Source organism: Polyodon spathula, chromosome 12 (assembly GCF_017654505.1).
Source record: "Polyodon spathula isolate WHYD16114869_AA chromosome 12, ASM1765450v1, whole genome shotgun sequence".
Classification (NCBI taxonomy): Eukaryota; Metazoa; Chordata; class Actinopteri; order Acipenseriformes; family Polyodontidae; genus Polyodon; species Polyodon spathula.
This window is the reverse complement of record NC_054545.1, coordinates 15,128,084-15,144,543: the sequence shown is the minus strand read 5'-3', so window position 1 is coordinate 15,144,543 and position 16,460 is coordinate 15,128,084. Positions and strand designations below refer to the sequence as shown.

General features: G+C 37.6%; 1 protein-coding gene across 2 annotated transcripts in view; it reads right to left on the bottom strand.

Annotated features, from left to right (window-relative positions):
* Positions 1-12,123, bottom strand: part of LOC121324132 (bcl-2-modifying factor-like) — an 83,309-nt gene extending 71,186 nt beyond the window's left edge. For both annotated transcript variants that reach the window (XM_041265633.1, XM_041265634.1), the window contains exons 1-3: positions 12,014-12,123; positions 6,565-6,858; positions 4,760-4,941 (exon numbers count right to left, since the gene is read on the bottom strand). In XM_041265633.1, the coding sequence (XP_041121567.1) occupies positions 4,760-4,941; positions 6,565-6,835 (453 nt within the window). In that variant the 5' untranslated portion in view covers positions 6,836-6,858; positions 12,014-12,123. The remainder of the gene's footprint in view (positions 1-4,759; positions 4,942-6,564; positions 6,859-12,013) is intronic.
* Positions 12,124-16,460: the final 4,337 nt, after the last annotated feature.

The following is a 16,460-nucleotide window of genomic DNA, read 5'->3' as shown; positions in this document are numbered from 1 at the left end:
ATTGAAAATGTTAATATAATACAACTTAATGCAGATAGGAGTAGTTTAAATGTGCTATTTCTTACTGTTTTTACAAATAACATATAACCAGTGACATACTTTACTAAAAGACGGAAATTAGATCAATTTATTTTTTTTATTTATTTTTTTAACAGTAAGCTGCCTGCCAGAAAGTCCCTGGCGTTGACCTTTAGACCAGATTCAGTCACTGTTGGCTGTGAGTCAGTTAGACAGCAAGGCATTCTGGGTAATCTCAGTCACGTTGCTCAGTACAAGGATGACTCAGAAGTTAAATTTAGCCCTAGATATAAACACAGGGAGAGTTTACCCAGACACAGTCTGCAAGCCTTCTCACTCCACAACCACATATCTTATCGAGCACCATATGCATGTATAGCTGATACTCAACAATGCTAATGGTAGTGCTGCCTTATCATTTAACGACAGTTCATTTGTTAGTCCGGTAATTACAACTTATCTTTGACCAGATATCAAAACCTCAAATATTGCATTACATGTTAAGCAGAAAGATAAAAACAGCAAAAATTTGCAAAAACAGAAGCTGCAAAGGAATATCACAAAAGGGAGGCAAATAAAGTATATAGATTTCACTAAAATCCCTTTTATCTTTTTTATTATTAAATAAAACAGAACTTGGCACCATGTCATTCTGGTCTCTGTTATGCTGGCTGTTTCTCTGTTTCTTCTATGTACACTAATACACACATAATAAATCATTCTTCCAAAAAATGTAGGAGTTAGATGGTTTTACCAAGATTCAGGCTGGTATATGAAAATGTCGACAGGCAATGATTATTTGGACAGTGGTTTGAGTGGCCATCAATGTGTGCATGTCATACATAAGAACATACAGGTACTGAATGTTTCGTTCATTCAGACACCGTCACAATATGTCACTGTCACCAGGAATATGCATACCGGCGAGACAGTAGTTTATAAACCGTCATGGAAAAACTAAGCGTTCTGATTGGCTGTTTGCAAAACCACACAGTTTGGCTCTCATTCAGTCATCAGAGTGAACACTGAATTTTGTGATTTTTTAAATTGCCCATTTTAAAAGCGCAATAACATATGACAGAGCGGGCAATAGTTAAACAACTACTGTACTGTACTGTACTGTACTTGCTGGGTGGTTGAAGGCAATTAGCTTCACCTCATGCCACACAGTGCACCCTGGGTGTGCAGGGATTACCTAACGGCTACTCTTATGTAACTGCTTGGGTTAAAGCTTTAAAGCTAGCTTAGATATATTTTCTAGTTCAGTTTCTGAATTTTTTTTTTTTTTTCATGATTAACAGCAAAACACCCCAAGTCTAAAAACACACTGTATGTGGACATAATACACATTAGAGCAAATAAGATGAATTCCTTTTGTAATAAGATTTACAGTAATAGGTCCAGGGCCATGAGAGGAGTGCCATTAGACCTACAGTACATTATAATGACACTGAAAAAACCAAAACACACACACACACACACGTCTTGAAATGCACCAAACATATGACTGTAAAATCAGTACCCAAGTTATAGTTTTTGATAACCATGCCATTGATAATGTCTGACTCTCCATTTGTGTATTTATATACTTTAAAACGGCTTGTAATTTTTTAAAAACTATTTATTGATGTTCTTAAAATGACTTTTCCATGTTAATGGACGGCAACTGCAACTGCACTACTATTCACCTGAAGCCGTTACTTCACAGTTACTTTCTGTTTCGATGTAAACAGCGGATTACAATTACAATACTGAAATTGATAGTATGCTACTAGCACACACTTTAAAACACAAAAATATTACTTTGTTGCTTCTGCTGCTGAAGCATGTGGTTAGTCAACTGCCAGCTTCTGAGGTCACTTCTTTGGTCGTCTATCTGGTGCTACCCCTACAAATAATTGACTCCTATGATTAATATAATGATGCAATAGGATAAATGAACAGAGGTATGTTGGTGTATGACAATGCACTCCTTTTAAACCTACTGACCGGGTAGAGAGGACCTATCAGAGATGTTTGAGCAATATAAATGTTTATGAAATCTGATACCATATTATTTTGGTTGCTTAATATCAAAACCAATCATTTTCTTTTTATGTTAGCGGGTTAAAAAGGTAATCTGATAACTGCTTGGATTAAATGGGCGGACAAGAGATTTCAACAGCTTGCGGATACATTTTTAACAAGTATTAAAAAAAAAAAAAAAAAAAAAAAAACAGAGAAATCCTTATCTATATTACTGCCAAAACTTTATTTCAGATCCAATGAAAAGGGGTTTGTAAGAAAAATATATTACTGGACAACATAATTTTCAATGAGTCTGCTTGAATCCTAAACCAATGGATCCAGCCAATATTATTATATGTTATGAATACCTTGAACAGGCTTTTTGTATGACTCACTTCATTTAATAGAAGAGTAAAAAAAGGAAAGATCTAGGGTGTTTTCACCATTCCACAAGATCATTGTCTGGTTGGGAGGGTGAGGATTAATATGAACAGGACACTATAGAATAATAAGAAATAGGTCAGAGTGTGCCCTCACTGCCTCTTTGTTTACTGTTACTGGGCAGATCCGACGCCACTCTCACGCCACTCTGTCCTCGTCTGCCAAACACATTACAAGGCGCCTTGCTTCACACACCAGGCTTACAACCAGCTCTAGGGGTTTTCAGGAAAATGTGTCATCTCTGTGGCTCTTTTTGTTTTTGTTGTCCTTTATATTGCTGGCGGGACTTGCTGGAGACTCCCAAGCCACAGCTGCACGTTACACTCACGCAGAAGGTATCAGATTACAACATGTTTATCTAGTCCAGCTACTTCTTCATTTTCTTTTTCCCCTGACATGTTGCAATTAGTAAGCTAGGATGTTCTGGTAACCATTGAGTTGCATGTGGTTTCATAAAACATTTCTCCAATGCAGGTTCACTTGGGATTAAAAAAAAAAAAAAAAAAAAAAAAAACTATGATAAACTCCTATGTTTCCCCAAGACATGTTGATTTCAGGGTGTTGGAGAAAGCAACTTTTACTCTGATGGCAAGAAGTGACTGGTTCAAATCTAACCAAGGGGCAAGATGCTCTCCCCTACCAATGCAAGGTCACATAACCTGAGTCTGTTCAACTGACTGAAACAGTTGCACATAGAAATAATGCCTCTGAGATCATTAATGTTTGTGTATCAAGGATATGAAAATAACATGCAAGTTATCGAACAGTGCATTACTGTCTATATAAATATGTACAAACGTCAGCAGGGAGTGTCTTATTTCATGGTTTATAGAATGAGAGTGAACAGACTAAACTGTAAGATAAATGGACAGGAGCTTTGTGACTTCACCACTTCCATACTTGTTTGGGTTTTGCAATCCAGCCCTGTCTTCATCTTGTGACATAGGAACACTGATATGAATGGCTGTCGGTGGGCACAAGTGATGGTTAACACATCTGTGTAGAACATATAGACGCATGCGTGTGGTTGATTGGCCACATCTATGCTCCAAAAAACTTTGCTTGGTTGAAGAGCTTTAAAAAAATCAACAAAGGGCGGATGGTAGATCATTTTCTGTCAAAATATTGAGATGCGTGGATTAGCATTTGATGTCCATGGAAACTGAATTACTGTTTATCCCTACCCTTGTCTAGTCCCTGTATTTTAAGACAGGGTCAGATAACAATGTCTCACTGTTAATGAGTCATTTCCAACATGGGTTTTAGTCCCTAGGACTAGTCCAACATGAATTTTTACTACCAGGGTTTGAGACCTGCTGGTGGAGTCATCTCAATGTTGACCACATTATTTTACAATCATAAATCGGCTAATTCCTTAATTAAGGCATATGAAATGACAAAACAGATTTACTGGTAATCTTCACCAAACCACTAATTTCCAGGTGCATCATGTTGGGTTCAACCACACCATCTGGTAAAACAACAAGCTTTAAGGCGTATAGTCCCACATGGGATAATGGAAAAACAGGACATGAACACTCTTGATGGGCGATGTACTGGAAAGAGCAGCTCCTAATGGACAGGGCATTATATTACAATCAACACACAACTAGCAGCACTGCAATACCATTGTAAAGTGCTACAAACATTTACATTTTGGTAGAATAGGCTCAGGACCAGATGCCTTTATGCAAGTTCCTCTGGAAGCTGTACTGCCCCACCCTTAGCACCGGGAGCTTTTAAAGCACTGTACACAAGGCAAACTTGGGGAAATTCGGTTTAACAAAGAAAATACTGGTATATTAAAAGCAATGAACTCCTTGCACTATATTATAAGTTAATTCTTCTGTCTGGCTTGTGTTACTGGGACTCAAACAAACGTTTTAATGTCTAAACACTGGCACTCTCATTTATAGTACTCACGTCTGGACAGTATCAGGCAGAGAGATTTAAAAATGCAAAAAGTGCATTAGACAAAGATAAGTGCTTTAATTACTGTGAAATATAAAGAAAGGTCATCACATGTCTTATGCAAAAACTGTTCGCAAATACAGGTCTAATGTTAAATTGAAGTTAGTTCTTAGCCAAGATCAACATCACAACTGGTGCTAATGGCCACTGTCAGTTCCATGTAGACAATGGTGGTTCTAGGATGCCCACCTCCCCGGACAGCGTTTACTTGGCTAGCATAAAAGGGAAGCCTGCTACTGTGTCGGCTTCCTTTTGTGTGCACAATTTCAACAGACTCTAATTTGCCCTGAGAAGTACGAGTGTTACAGTAATAAGAGCATACCATAAGAGTGTAATCCCTTTGGAACTGGTCTCCTATCTGCTGGAGTTTCTGCCCAATCCGAGCCTCGGCACTTAGCACAGGCTGCTCACCTCCCTGGTTCCGCTCCTGCACAAGCTCGTCGTCTACGGCATCCCGATTCTGCTCAAAATCCGCTGGGAAGTGCAATCGGTAGCCTGCGTTACCTGCAAAGCAGCATATCAAGAAGAGGTCAATCAGTTCTTATGGTGTTGCGTCATCATAAAACCAAAAAGGAACCAATATTAATGCAGGCTGTGGGTTTGCGAGTTCTATGCTCAGGATATGCAGATATTTCAAATACAATTCCATAGACTTACTGCTGCTCCCTGTTACCTAATCACTTAATGTGTTGTACTGGTATGTCAGTTTCACTCCAATGATCCAGCTGTAATCACACCATGAAATGGTGGAATTAGTACCAACTGTACTTAAATTTACAAAAACAAAGAACTACAATACATTGAGCACAATAGATACATTCTTTATGTATTATGGATGTTAAAGGATTTGAAGCCTAGTTAGCATGCCTTTAAATGGGAAAAGATAAGAATCTGTCTCCTCTTGTTTTAAATAGTAGACAGCAGACAGAGTCAGAACCTACTGATCAATTTTCTTAGCAGTTTAAGGCATAAGTAATAGAGTTAAAAAAAATGCTGGACACAGAACTTCCCTTTTAAAAGTTTATCATAGTAAAAGCCTAGCAAAGTGTAATAGGAAAGCATTGTAAAGCATACATAAGCATGGCAAACAATGGTAAACATGGTAAGAAAAATTGAAATGACTGTGAAAATGTACCATGGTAAACTTTGATAACATATTATGCATCCAGATTTACCAACATTACATTAGCCCCTTCCTGAGCAGAAACACTGCGACTGAAGCAAGTGCAGCTGAACTTCCTCCACCATCCGACCCTCTTTTTGGCATTATATTTTTGGCTTTCTTTATGAACAATAGTTAAGCAGTGTGTAAGTAAGTGAACAAGCATTTAGCAGAGGATATTGAGTGCAATAGGAAATCCTGAACTTGCATAACACATTGCAAGCAGAAAATAATGATATAGATCATAGGACACAAGCAGAAGACCAAAGTCTGCAGGCTTGAGATGAATAATCAATATGGCTATTGCAAAAGAAAGCTGGTCAAGTTCCATGTACTTTAAAAAAAAAAAAAAAAAAAAAAAAAAAAAAAAAAACACAACAACCAAATCTAAGAAACTGGTAACTAACATAAAAACACCTGACCCTCTGGGTCAGTTTCTTGTTGAGAAACTACTACCAGCTAACCAGAGAGTTGCACATCCACCCTGATTTTGTGTGTATGGCAGACAGCTCAAACATGAGGTAACCCTAGGAGAAAAAGTTGTTTGATAATCTCTCGGTCTATATCCAGCCTGGTCCTAAATCAGACATTGGTTCCTGTCCCTGTGTCTCTTGCTTTGTGGAAAGGTCTTGATATCTTGGCAAACTAGCATAGAACAAAAATGCTATCCTTTTAATATATGTATGAATCTGATGGATCCATAACCATAACATACAGTTAATAAAACTCATGTTGATATTCATCTTATGACGATCTGACTACTTGCATACTTTCCTTCCCAGGATGGTACTGACAGGCAGGTGATTGAAAGCTTTTGTTTATTCATTCTGGCCATCTGAAGGACAGGGATTGAAATGGTGGGCTTTCTTCTAATTTTGTAGTTGCAAATGAAATAAATCACTGTACAATGATATTACAACCTATAAATTATTACCAACCTGTAAATGTGCTAAGCTTATCCTTACCATAGAAAAGTCGCAGAGGCTCTTCTCGAACACTGCAGGGTAGCATAATGTCTCTGTTTGTCATGACAGGGCTTGTCGTCTGGGTCTCCTTGTCCTCGTACCTGATCTCCCTGAACCTGGTGCCCCTGCAGTATGAGAAATGGAGTGGCACTTTGAGTGGGGAGCAGCTACAGTGACAGCGCACTGAAACTATGGTCTTCTCTGGACCTCCAGCCTCGGCATCGTCTGGATGAAAGACGTCGTCATCAACTTCATCCAGATCAGAATCCATGGGTTATCTTAATGATAATCTCCCTGGAAACAGAAACATGGTTAAATTAGTTTTAATCCTACACTATAGGCTTGGTGGTCCAGTCGTTAAAGAAAAGGGCTTGATATCAGGAGGTTCCCAGTTCAAATCCCAGCTCAGCCACTTACACGCTGGGGATTGTATTTACAATTCAACTCCTGTCATTTTTTTTGACAGTATATGACATATTTCTCTTCATGTGCAATATACAGTTAAGACGTTTGGTTAATCTTACACTGCTCCTTGTGCTAAACCCTTTTTTAACTTTCCCCCACCGGAACAGATTTGGCATGCATGGTTTATATAGCCATGAAAATATGAAGTCACTATCGTATAGGTTTTACACCGTGGCTGCGGCAGCTTTATAGGACAACTGTACTGTACCCACGCTCAACTTGACCAAGAGAATCATAGAATACAGCTGTGTACTGAGTATGAAGCGAATATCTCAATGCATTGTCTTGTAACGTCTGGAAAGGTCATCACAGGTCGAAGGTCAAAGGAATAGGTTCTGTTAGATTTTGCCCTAGGTTGCTAATCCATAATGAAAATGAAAAGTTGCTAGTTACTCTGGTTTATGAGATAAAAGCAGTTTTATTTGCTTGATTTTAAAGTACTGTGCAAGCCTGGTTTACAATGCAAATGTAACTTATGCACTTACAAATGTCCTGGTTGTTTAAAATAGCATATCCTCCCCTCAGTTTCATTAACAGAAAATGCAAACAAAACAAAACAAAAAAAACACCTCAGTAGGTCAAGAAGTGTTTTATATTTCCACAGGAAGACATACAAATCAGGAGTGAAGTGAAGAAACATAAAACCAAATCTGAATATTAGGAGGTCGCTATACCGTGTGACTGACCAACACAATGAATAAGCATCCTGTGTAGCGCATCAACAAAAATGTTCTCATAGCACTTTCTAAGCCATTTCCAGCACACTGAAAACAAATAATGACGTTTTAACATCCTGCTATTAGCATGTATGCAAACTGCAGTTATCTCTGCAATTTCTATAAGGCAAAACCACATATCAGTTGGGCACCTGCCAAATGTAAAGGTTATGCACTGTTCTGGACTTGCTGCAGATACTTCCCCAAAATAATACCTTGTGGATTCACATTGTCACTCTCAGTTTACATTTGCACGCTAGACCAAAATGTTTTGGAAGTGTACCAGCAAAGTCTGTTCTCCACAGTGGCCAACAGAGATATGCATTTTAAAATTGTTCCTCTTGAAACATAAAGCGCAGTCTTGTATATGGAAGCACCCGCCAATGGAGCACCGGATGTCATCCTAATACCAAAGTCTGCAGTCCTGCCCCTTATGACTGAAACTGACTTGCAATAGGGTTCTATTACAGAAAGCCTGCCAGAGGATGACACTGGCATTATAAGCTAGATTTTTCTACTCAATGGTAATTATTTTTATGTAAATGTGGCATTAGTGAGGGTAGCAGAAATCTGACAACAGATCAGTGGAAAGCAAATTAGCCCCTTATAGAGCTCAATGGTTATGTACCAGTTCTTAGGTTTACAAGGATACAACAGTGCATCAGCCAATAGAAATCCTCATTGGTCAATAATTTAAATGACACCCCCGCCCCTGCCCAAAAAACAGACCCAAGCACTTGGTTGGCTTAAGTGGGCCCTGGGCCTTACAGGGACAAAGCATCTCTGTATCTCACCAAGTAATTTCAGCAGGATTACAACTGACAGGAGGAAAATCCCTGTGGTATGGCTTCACATGCCATGCTCTTACAATAAGTTATATTTGGTTCAAGTAGCACACTTGTGTGTGTAGTGAGTTGTCTCGCTGTGTGTTTACAAGAAAGATACATTAAACTACTTAACACAGAGAACACAAAAACCCTACCAAACACTTACAGTACTTTTACCAGTCCAAGAAGTGATAAAGAAAGGAATCAAGTAAATATTGTTTACTCTAATTAAGGTTTTCTAATGTTTACCCTGTTTTAAGTCTACACCTGTATTGCACCACCTACACAGAAGCCTTCCTTTTCCTTTCTGAGAGTCTTTTCAACAGCCAGAGCGCAGCTGTACCACAATAATTATAGCTTGCACCCCCCCCCCCCCCCCCCCCCTCACAAAAGAGGTTGGTATCTTCACCTCTGTGTTTGCATGAACCCACGATGTGCCCCTCAAACAAAGTCTTAGCACAGACTGCAACCAGACCTCACATCACATGCTGTTTTTATTAAACCTCACAGTTTTGGTAGTAAACCCACGAAGCACCAATGCATTGAACTACACATACCAGTGCAGTGGTAATCTAATTAGAATGGACCTATTATCCTACATACTTAAGCTCAACTCCAGCTATATTAGTGTAGTCAATATTCCTTGGTCATAAGGCTGCCCGCTTCTCAATTGACTAACGTAAATAGGCTTTGCAAGTGCAAATAATGCATATTTTCATCAGTATGTCACCTTTTTTGTGATAAAACGTGACCTTGGGTGAATAAATAATTACACCTAGTTGCATCGCAACTGATAAGATACTGTGTTTAGTTTCCATATCTGCCCCAAAGCAATGACATAACTGCTCCACAGAAAAGTCCCCTCCCCTCTTTCTTGTTGTCATCATAATAAAAACCAATGCCTACGTAAGTGAGCAGTGAACTGCACTGAGCAGTAGGAGAAATATTCTAAACTGTGATAGCAGCACGTCAGTCAGTAGAAAATTGTGTCTGGTTTTCTGCCCATGTATTACATTTATAATAAAGCTACACTGCAACAAACATACCAGTAACGTAATATAATGATTATACAAACAACAATATGCAACGATGTTTTAACGACGTGCATTGGATGAGGTGAAAATTATTAAATAATAGTGTGTTCTGCTTTCCTACGTTGTGTGTTAGTTGCTAAAAATTGTTAGTCTTCGCTGTATTAAAAATACGTGCAAACGACGGTGTGCAGCCCGAGCTTTTATAATTGAAGAAGAAAAAATTGCGCGTCAGCTAAAAACCCATATAGCTCTAGGACCCAGGGGAGCCTCTACCGGACCGTGCTATGTATTTAAATCACTCAGCGCTTGAGGAGATATTGCATCATTTTGTAAACATTAGCTCTAACGGGGACGCCCAAAAAGCAACTTTTTAAAAACCATGTAATTGAAGTTTTCCCACTTAGCTTGTACGCTGTGGATATCCATTGGCTAGCGTTTGGCTATTAAGAACTATGTACGTTTATCGTTTTTTCCAAAACTGAACAGAAGTGACAACAAATGTACAGGGCTATTGGTAAACGGTACTAAACATTTAATAAACGATTTGCAGTTTGTCTTAAGGAGACTTTTCTCTAAGGCATGTGACGAATGCAACCCACATCTGGAGTTTGTATTTAATGTAATAATATAGCTTTACCTACGGTGTTATTGCTTTTTCTAAACAGTTAAAATCCATCATGACTTTAATATTGTCAAATTGGTGGCTTTTAAAAAGTGAATATGATTTCTTAAATCACAATAATTGATATAGTGTGTATGCGACTGTGTTAAAACGCAGCACTGTTTCACACTAAACACTGAATAGCACTTACTTGCCAACAGAGGGCGATAGTTCTTTAGTTTCACGTCTGGCAAATTGCAGAACACTCACACCGTGCAGCAAAATAAAACGCGCGAGACAAGCGACTGTTTCCTGCAACCTCGCAGTGTACAGTAAATATCCCAGGGGTACGGTGGTTAGAGTAACACAACTAAAAATAAATAAATAAAAACATGAACTGGATACATTGCTTTGGAGATTTTTGCTGGAAAGCTGACAACGTACAAAGCGTGTTATTTCATGAACTAAACGGTATTCCAATTACTTTCCTCAATAACATAGTTTTAGCCTAATTGTATTTTACTTTATTGATATATTTTTGTACATTATTATGGTATTGTATATAAAATAATGCTTATAAACAACTAAAAAAAAAACTGATAGTCAGAGTTCAGTTGTATCATAAGCCTTTTTTTGGAAGTGTTTTTGCATGTTCGTCAGTCTATACAGGAGCTATACATACTTAGACCTCCGGTTATGCGAAACAGAAATAGCAGGATTTGATTTAAGGATCCCGTATTTCCATAAACTTTCCAGCTACAGTTACCCGATTCTGCTTGCAGAAAATCTATTTAGAATCAAAATTATAAAGCCTCACATGAGTTCAGTTTAATAACATGATGCATACTATAGTCAAAAATATGTAAATTACAAATCAGAATTGACAGTCCCCGATTACCATATTTGTAATTTACGTACTTGTGCATTTGCTGTTACCAACTCAATGGAAAAAAAAGAAGAAATCGGTTTCTCTTCGTGCTGATTTGTCATTCTACTGTTGTATTTACGATAAGAACACTGTAGGGTGCAGGGTAAGCCACAGCGGTATGGATTATCATCAACATATGCAAAATCACTGCCTTTGTCAACTCGTTTGTTCCCAGTATAGCATAAAAACCGGTAAGGGAACTGAACTTAAAACGGTTCACCGAGTCAGTACCACCGCTTGCGTGCAAGTACTTGTCGTGACACATCCCGGAAACTGCTAACCAAAACAAACAGAAAGCACACAGCACACCGACACACTAGCTGTGTTATTTACACGACACTGGTAACGGAGACAGTTACGTGGTTTGATTTAACCCAGATCACCGGCAAATGAGTCAGACAACTAGATTCTTAACGGACTAGATGAACACAACCAACTAAATTTAGGGTCTAGTGGCGTATTTACTCAATGTCAGAAATGTCAATTCAGAACAATCGGCATTTATATAACCCCATATATATATATAGTATAGCTATAATATTATAGATATAAATATTACAGTATATATATATATATTATATAAATTATATTCTAAATCTTTTATTAAGATTAGATTTACTGTGATAGATTATCCAACCAACACGTTTTACCATGTAAACTGAGACATAAAATCTTTTTTTTTTTCTATGCAATGCGCATACTTCAGGTGGTGTTAACCCACATCTGAAACAGCTAGAATCTACAGATCATATTCTCTACGTCACCCTGCCGGTGTTTTAAGTTGCCCCTTTAGTACAAAGCTTACCTTGCAAAAAGAATAATACAATAAAAAGCCACATGCTACACACACTATAAATCAATGCACAGAAGTTACTCACTGCCAGCTGATTAATGTGTGTATACAAACAGTTGTATTTCTCTGCCTTGAAAGAGTTTCTGTCAGCCGAAAACAAAACCTTGCTCTTTATCCTTCCAAGACAACTTTCATACTGGCATGCATTACATGCAGCAACAAGCTGTTTTCATTTTCTTTGACGTCATCGGTACGTACTCCGCCCCGAGACGTCACTCTAGGAAGACGGCAGTATTCTTAAAGGTGCATTTGTGTCTTGGGTTGCATTTATGTTAAGTCCATTGAAAATGCTGTTTTAGGTTTTTTTTTTAAGTAGTAACCATACGCTATACAAACTACCCAATTGCTTGAAAATATTGATGCATTAACAGTGACGTCAATTTGAATTGTTAATTACAGTGTGTAATAAAAATGGATGTGCTTTGAAAAAAAATCTTTTTTTTTTTTTTAGAATTGGATGTCCCGTTTAGTCCACGAACATACAGACCTCACTGAGAAGCGTTATGAAGGAATTCTAGTCAAGCGCTGGTTAAAACCACCTCTCCTGGCTTGTTCTGACAAACAAACCATTCCGTAAACTATATGCGTCATATACTGTAAATGAGATCATGTCCTCAGTTATTATTACCCGGTAAATACAACACAGGAGCAGTTTCATGTTTTAGATTATGTTGTTTTTGCATGTACTTGCAAACACTGTTTTTACAAGTTAAAACCGGCTTATTTGCCAGAGTGTCTTGGTGTGCTTGAAAGTGTGTCATATGCTGTATTGTCATTTATTTACAGGTAGGGCAACTTATAGAACCATCACTGCTGCAGAAACCACATTGCACTTTTGTTTTTTAATGTTCATAGCGAGTGTCTGCATTAATAAAAGTCGATCAAAATTCAAGATTTTAAAGAAACGGCAACGGTTTTGTAGCCGATTCCCTTATTACGCCATGTGTGTAATCTGTATCTTTAAGGGAATGTTCATTTTCGCGAGTGCAGGGTCCTGTGTCAGTTTAAACCAATCAGGTGATTTGTTTTGCTCCCGCCTCTCCAGCGCGTATTCTGACACGTGGATGGGAAATTCCCCACAGAAGCTGATTTCCTATGAAAACTGAACTGTGCAAGCGGTTAGTTTTACCGCTCTCTCTCTCGCTCAGCTTTTTTAGTGTCACATGTGAGTAGGCTACCTGAAATAGCCATGCTAAGCGTCTGGCACAAGTAAAACTACATAGTTATACGTTCTGGTTTATGCTTAAAACGTAGCGCCTGTTTTTCTGAGGTTGCTGTCACGTTGTTGTTTTTTTCATTAGGTGGGTTTACTGACATTTTATTTTGAAACCTTTTGCTAATTTGCGTGCAATCCATAAATCAGTTTGATGCTGGCAGTAAGTGGCATTTATCGGAATCAAGACTGACCTCGCGGTAAACCACACTTGATTTGTTCGAGCAGTCATATAGTCACATACCTTGCCTAGTCGTAATAGTAGACAGATTTTACTACCAGTTGGATTTTATTGGCACAAAAGCAGCTGATTCCGCTGCTGCCAGTAGCTACACAAAACACAATCTTAATATAACAACCCATTTCTCGTCAGCCCTGATGTTAAACTACAGCTTCTTACTGGCAGTATAATTTGTACTAGTAATAGAAAACCTCAAAAAGACTGCTGCCAGTAGATTTTCCACTGGTTCTAATCACTCCATTAACAGTAACACGTTTTAATGATGGAACTGATGATTATGAATAGACCACAAGCCATGAAGAACGTATATACTGTAATGGAATGTTATGTAAACTAGCTTCACTTTTACTCTTCAGATAAAGAGGCAGCTGCACACATGTCAAATCCCCCCCTTTGTCCAATTACGTTCCAAAGATCAACACATTTTGCTAAATGTAACGTTGTAGCATCCGGTGTTCTCATTTTAAACGCTCTTAAACTCATAGCCTAAGTACAGTATTGATACAATACCCAAAATAATTGGTGAATTTCCATCATTAACTTGAAGGTATTCAGCATTTAAAATCACAGCAATTTGTACTGACTTGAGCACTTAAAAATTATTAACTAAAAATTATAAAGATGTTACAGATTTGTATATCTTTTAAAGCACGTTTGCTGCTAATGTTTCCATAGCTTTGAGAATCTTGCCCTGTTGGATATGAAAATGTGGGCTTTTGAGACAGGATTATAAACATTATTTAATACAGATAATGGCAAAGTATTATATGTGATACACAAATGGGTTAACATTAAATTAAAAAAAAAAAAAAAAACTAGAGTGACTGATTTTCAGTGTTATTTGTGTAAAGGGACATTTTTGCATACAAATTTACAAGGAGTGGTGTTGTTTAGGACAGACTGTGAGGTTATTGTTTTATTAATTATGTATATCTATAATGCATTATCACCTATGTATTCATCTTTATTTTATAGCTGCTTTCCACCCCGCTTGGTTCATATAGGCTTGTATTGTACAGCACCCTTTCAGACTTGCATACACTGCACTCAGCAACAAGCTATTTTCAAAAAGAAATCCTTATATCAGTTATGTTCATACGTATGTACATGGCTAATACTTTTATCAAACTCCTACCTACGTCATCACCTTATGCCTGCGCCACTTAATGTCAACAGCCGCCATATTTATCACTAACAACAATCACTGTAAAGCGGACAAGAGGCTACATTCAAAACAAAGATATGGACAACTTGAAAAAAAATGTCCTTCACACCAATGACAGAAGAATTTAAACAAACATTTTTAAAAGAGCAAGGAAATTAAAACAGAAGAAGAAAAACACTTAGTGACACAAACCTCACAATGTCGTATTTTGCACTCAGTGTGAGAAGTAAAATAATCTCTCCAGCTATCTGAAAAAGCCCTGAATATACACCTTTCGAATTTCACCTTGTCAGTAATAAATAAATAAATAAATAAAATATATGGGGATGACATTGAACCAATTTTTCTCTAAAGCAGAGCAGGTAACCTGCACAGACATAACTATGAATGCAGCATTCGCAGTTTACACAAACAAAACGAAACTATCTCAGCCAAACAAAAACAGCTTAAGAAAAAATGCAAGAAACATTGAATATATAAAATAATAATATGGCTCAGAATATATTACCACACAAAAAAACAACTAGAGACATTATTGTGTAGTAATATATATTCTGACCCACGTATTATTCTCTCTCTCTCTCTCTCTCTCTGAAATTAAGTTTATAAGGTTCTTGTTCTTTAAAATCGAATCGTGTACCTTCATACTTGGATTTATTATTTATAAACTGTTAAGCTGAAAAGTAGTATCCTTACCCTTCAAGAACTGGCCAGACACCGTTTACAGTTTGATGCACTAATGTCATGCTCTGCAAGTAATTTGCTTATTGCATAATCTTTTGGGGATTAGGTAAACATGCAAATTACAATACAAAAAACAATTGCATATAGACACTAGGCACCAGCAGGTTTTTGTATTGTGTCATTTTGTTCCCCATTGCTTGTTCTGTACCATACCGCAATTCAGCACTGTATGTCAGATAGATTACCCTAAGACTATTCCAGGCAACGCAGGTTTTCACTGTTGATGATACATCTACTCTAGAATGTTGAAGCAACAGTGTCAAATAAGCCGACCTTCTTGTTAAATATTTTTACTTACATACATGTGTTTATCAGGAAATATAGAGAGGTACCAGGTAAACTTTATGAAATGAATTGGTTAGCTTCAGCACTTTTAACATTGACACTCCACTGTGCACAAATACTGTAGCTATTATAAGATCTGTCCTATGCTATCTGGGACCCGATGATACAATTTTACAGAGCAATTATCCCTGACAGGGGTATGTCTCACAGTAAAATTAATTATAAACACTTTGGCTAATCACCCTCATCTTTGAGGTTTTGTTTCCAATATCCTTTTGAAACATCTAATGAGTTGTCAGTCAAAGACCAGCCGAGGGCCAGAGAAATATTACATAGAACCCTATCCATGCGTCAGTCACAACACAGACTGCATTAAGAACCAGAGAAAGTTGTCTCTTTTCATTACACAGATAAGGAAACATAGATAAGGAAAATGAAAAAAATACTACTTCGTTAGTTGGTTCTACATAAAAGCATTTAAATCAACAACAGTTCAAAGGGATAACTTTTAGTTTTACATTTTAAAACTTGATATCTGGTGCCATTCTACGTTAAACTCTGTTTGCAGGCCTCACATTCAGACAATCTTTCTTTAACAAAAATACTTTACAATCATTGCGTGCAAGTCTTCACTTACTCACGTTTCAAGATTCTTAAATCCTGTTCGCTTTTAGAGGGCATCTATCGTAGAATAAAGACCACTGTATTTAGCACCTGGATGGCTGAGACAATCCACGAGGTTTAACTCCCCAGACATAGTAATCAAACTGGTTCAAGTCTTGGTTTTTGGGAGGCTATGCATCCTAGGTGATAAATACTTTGAC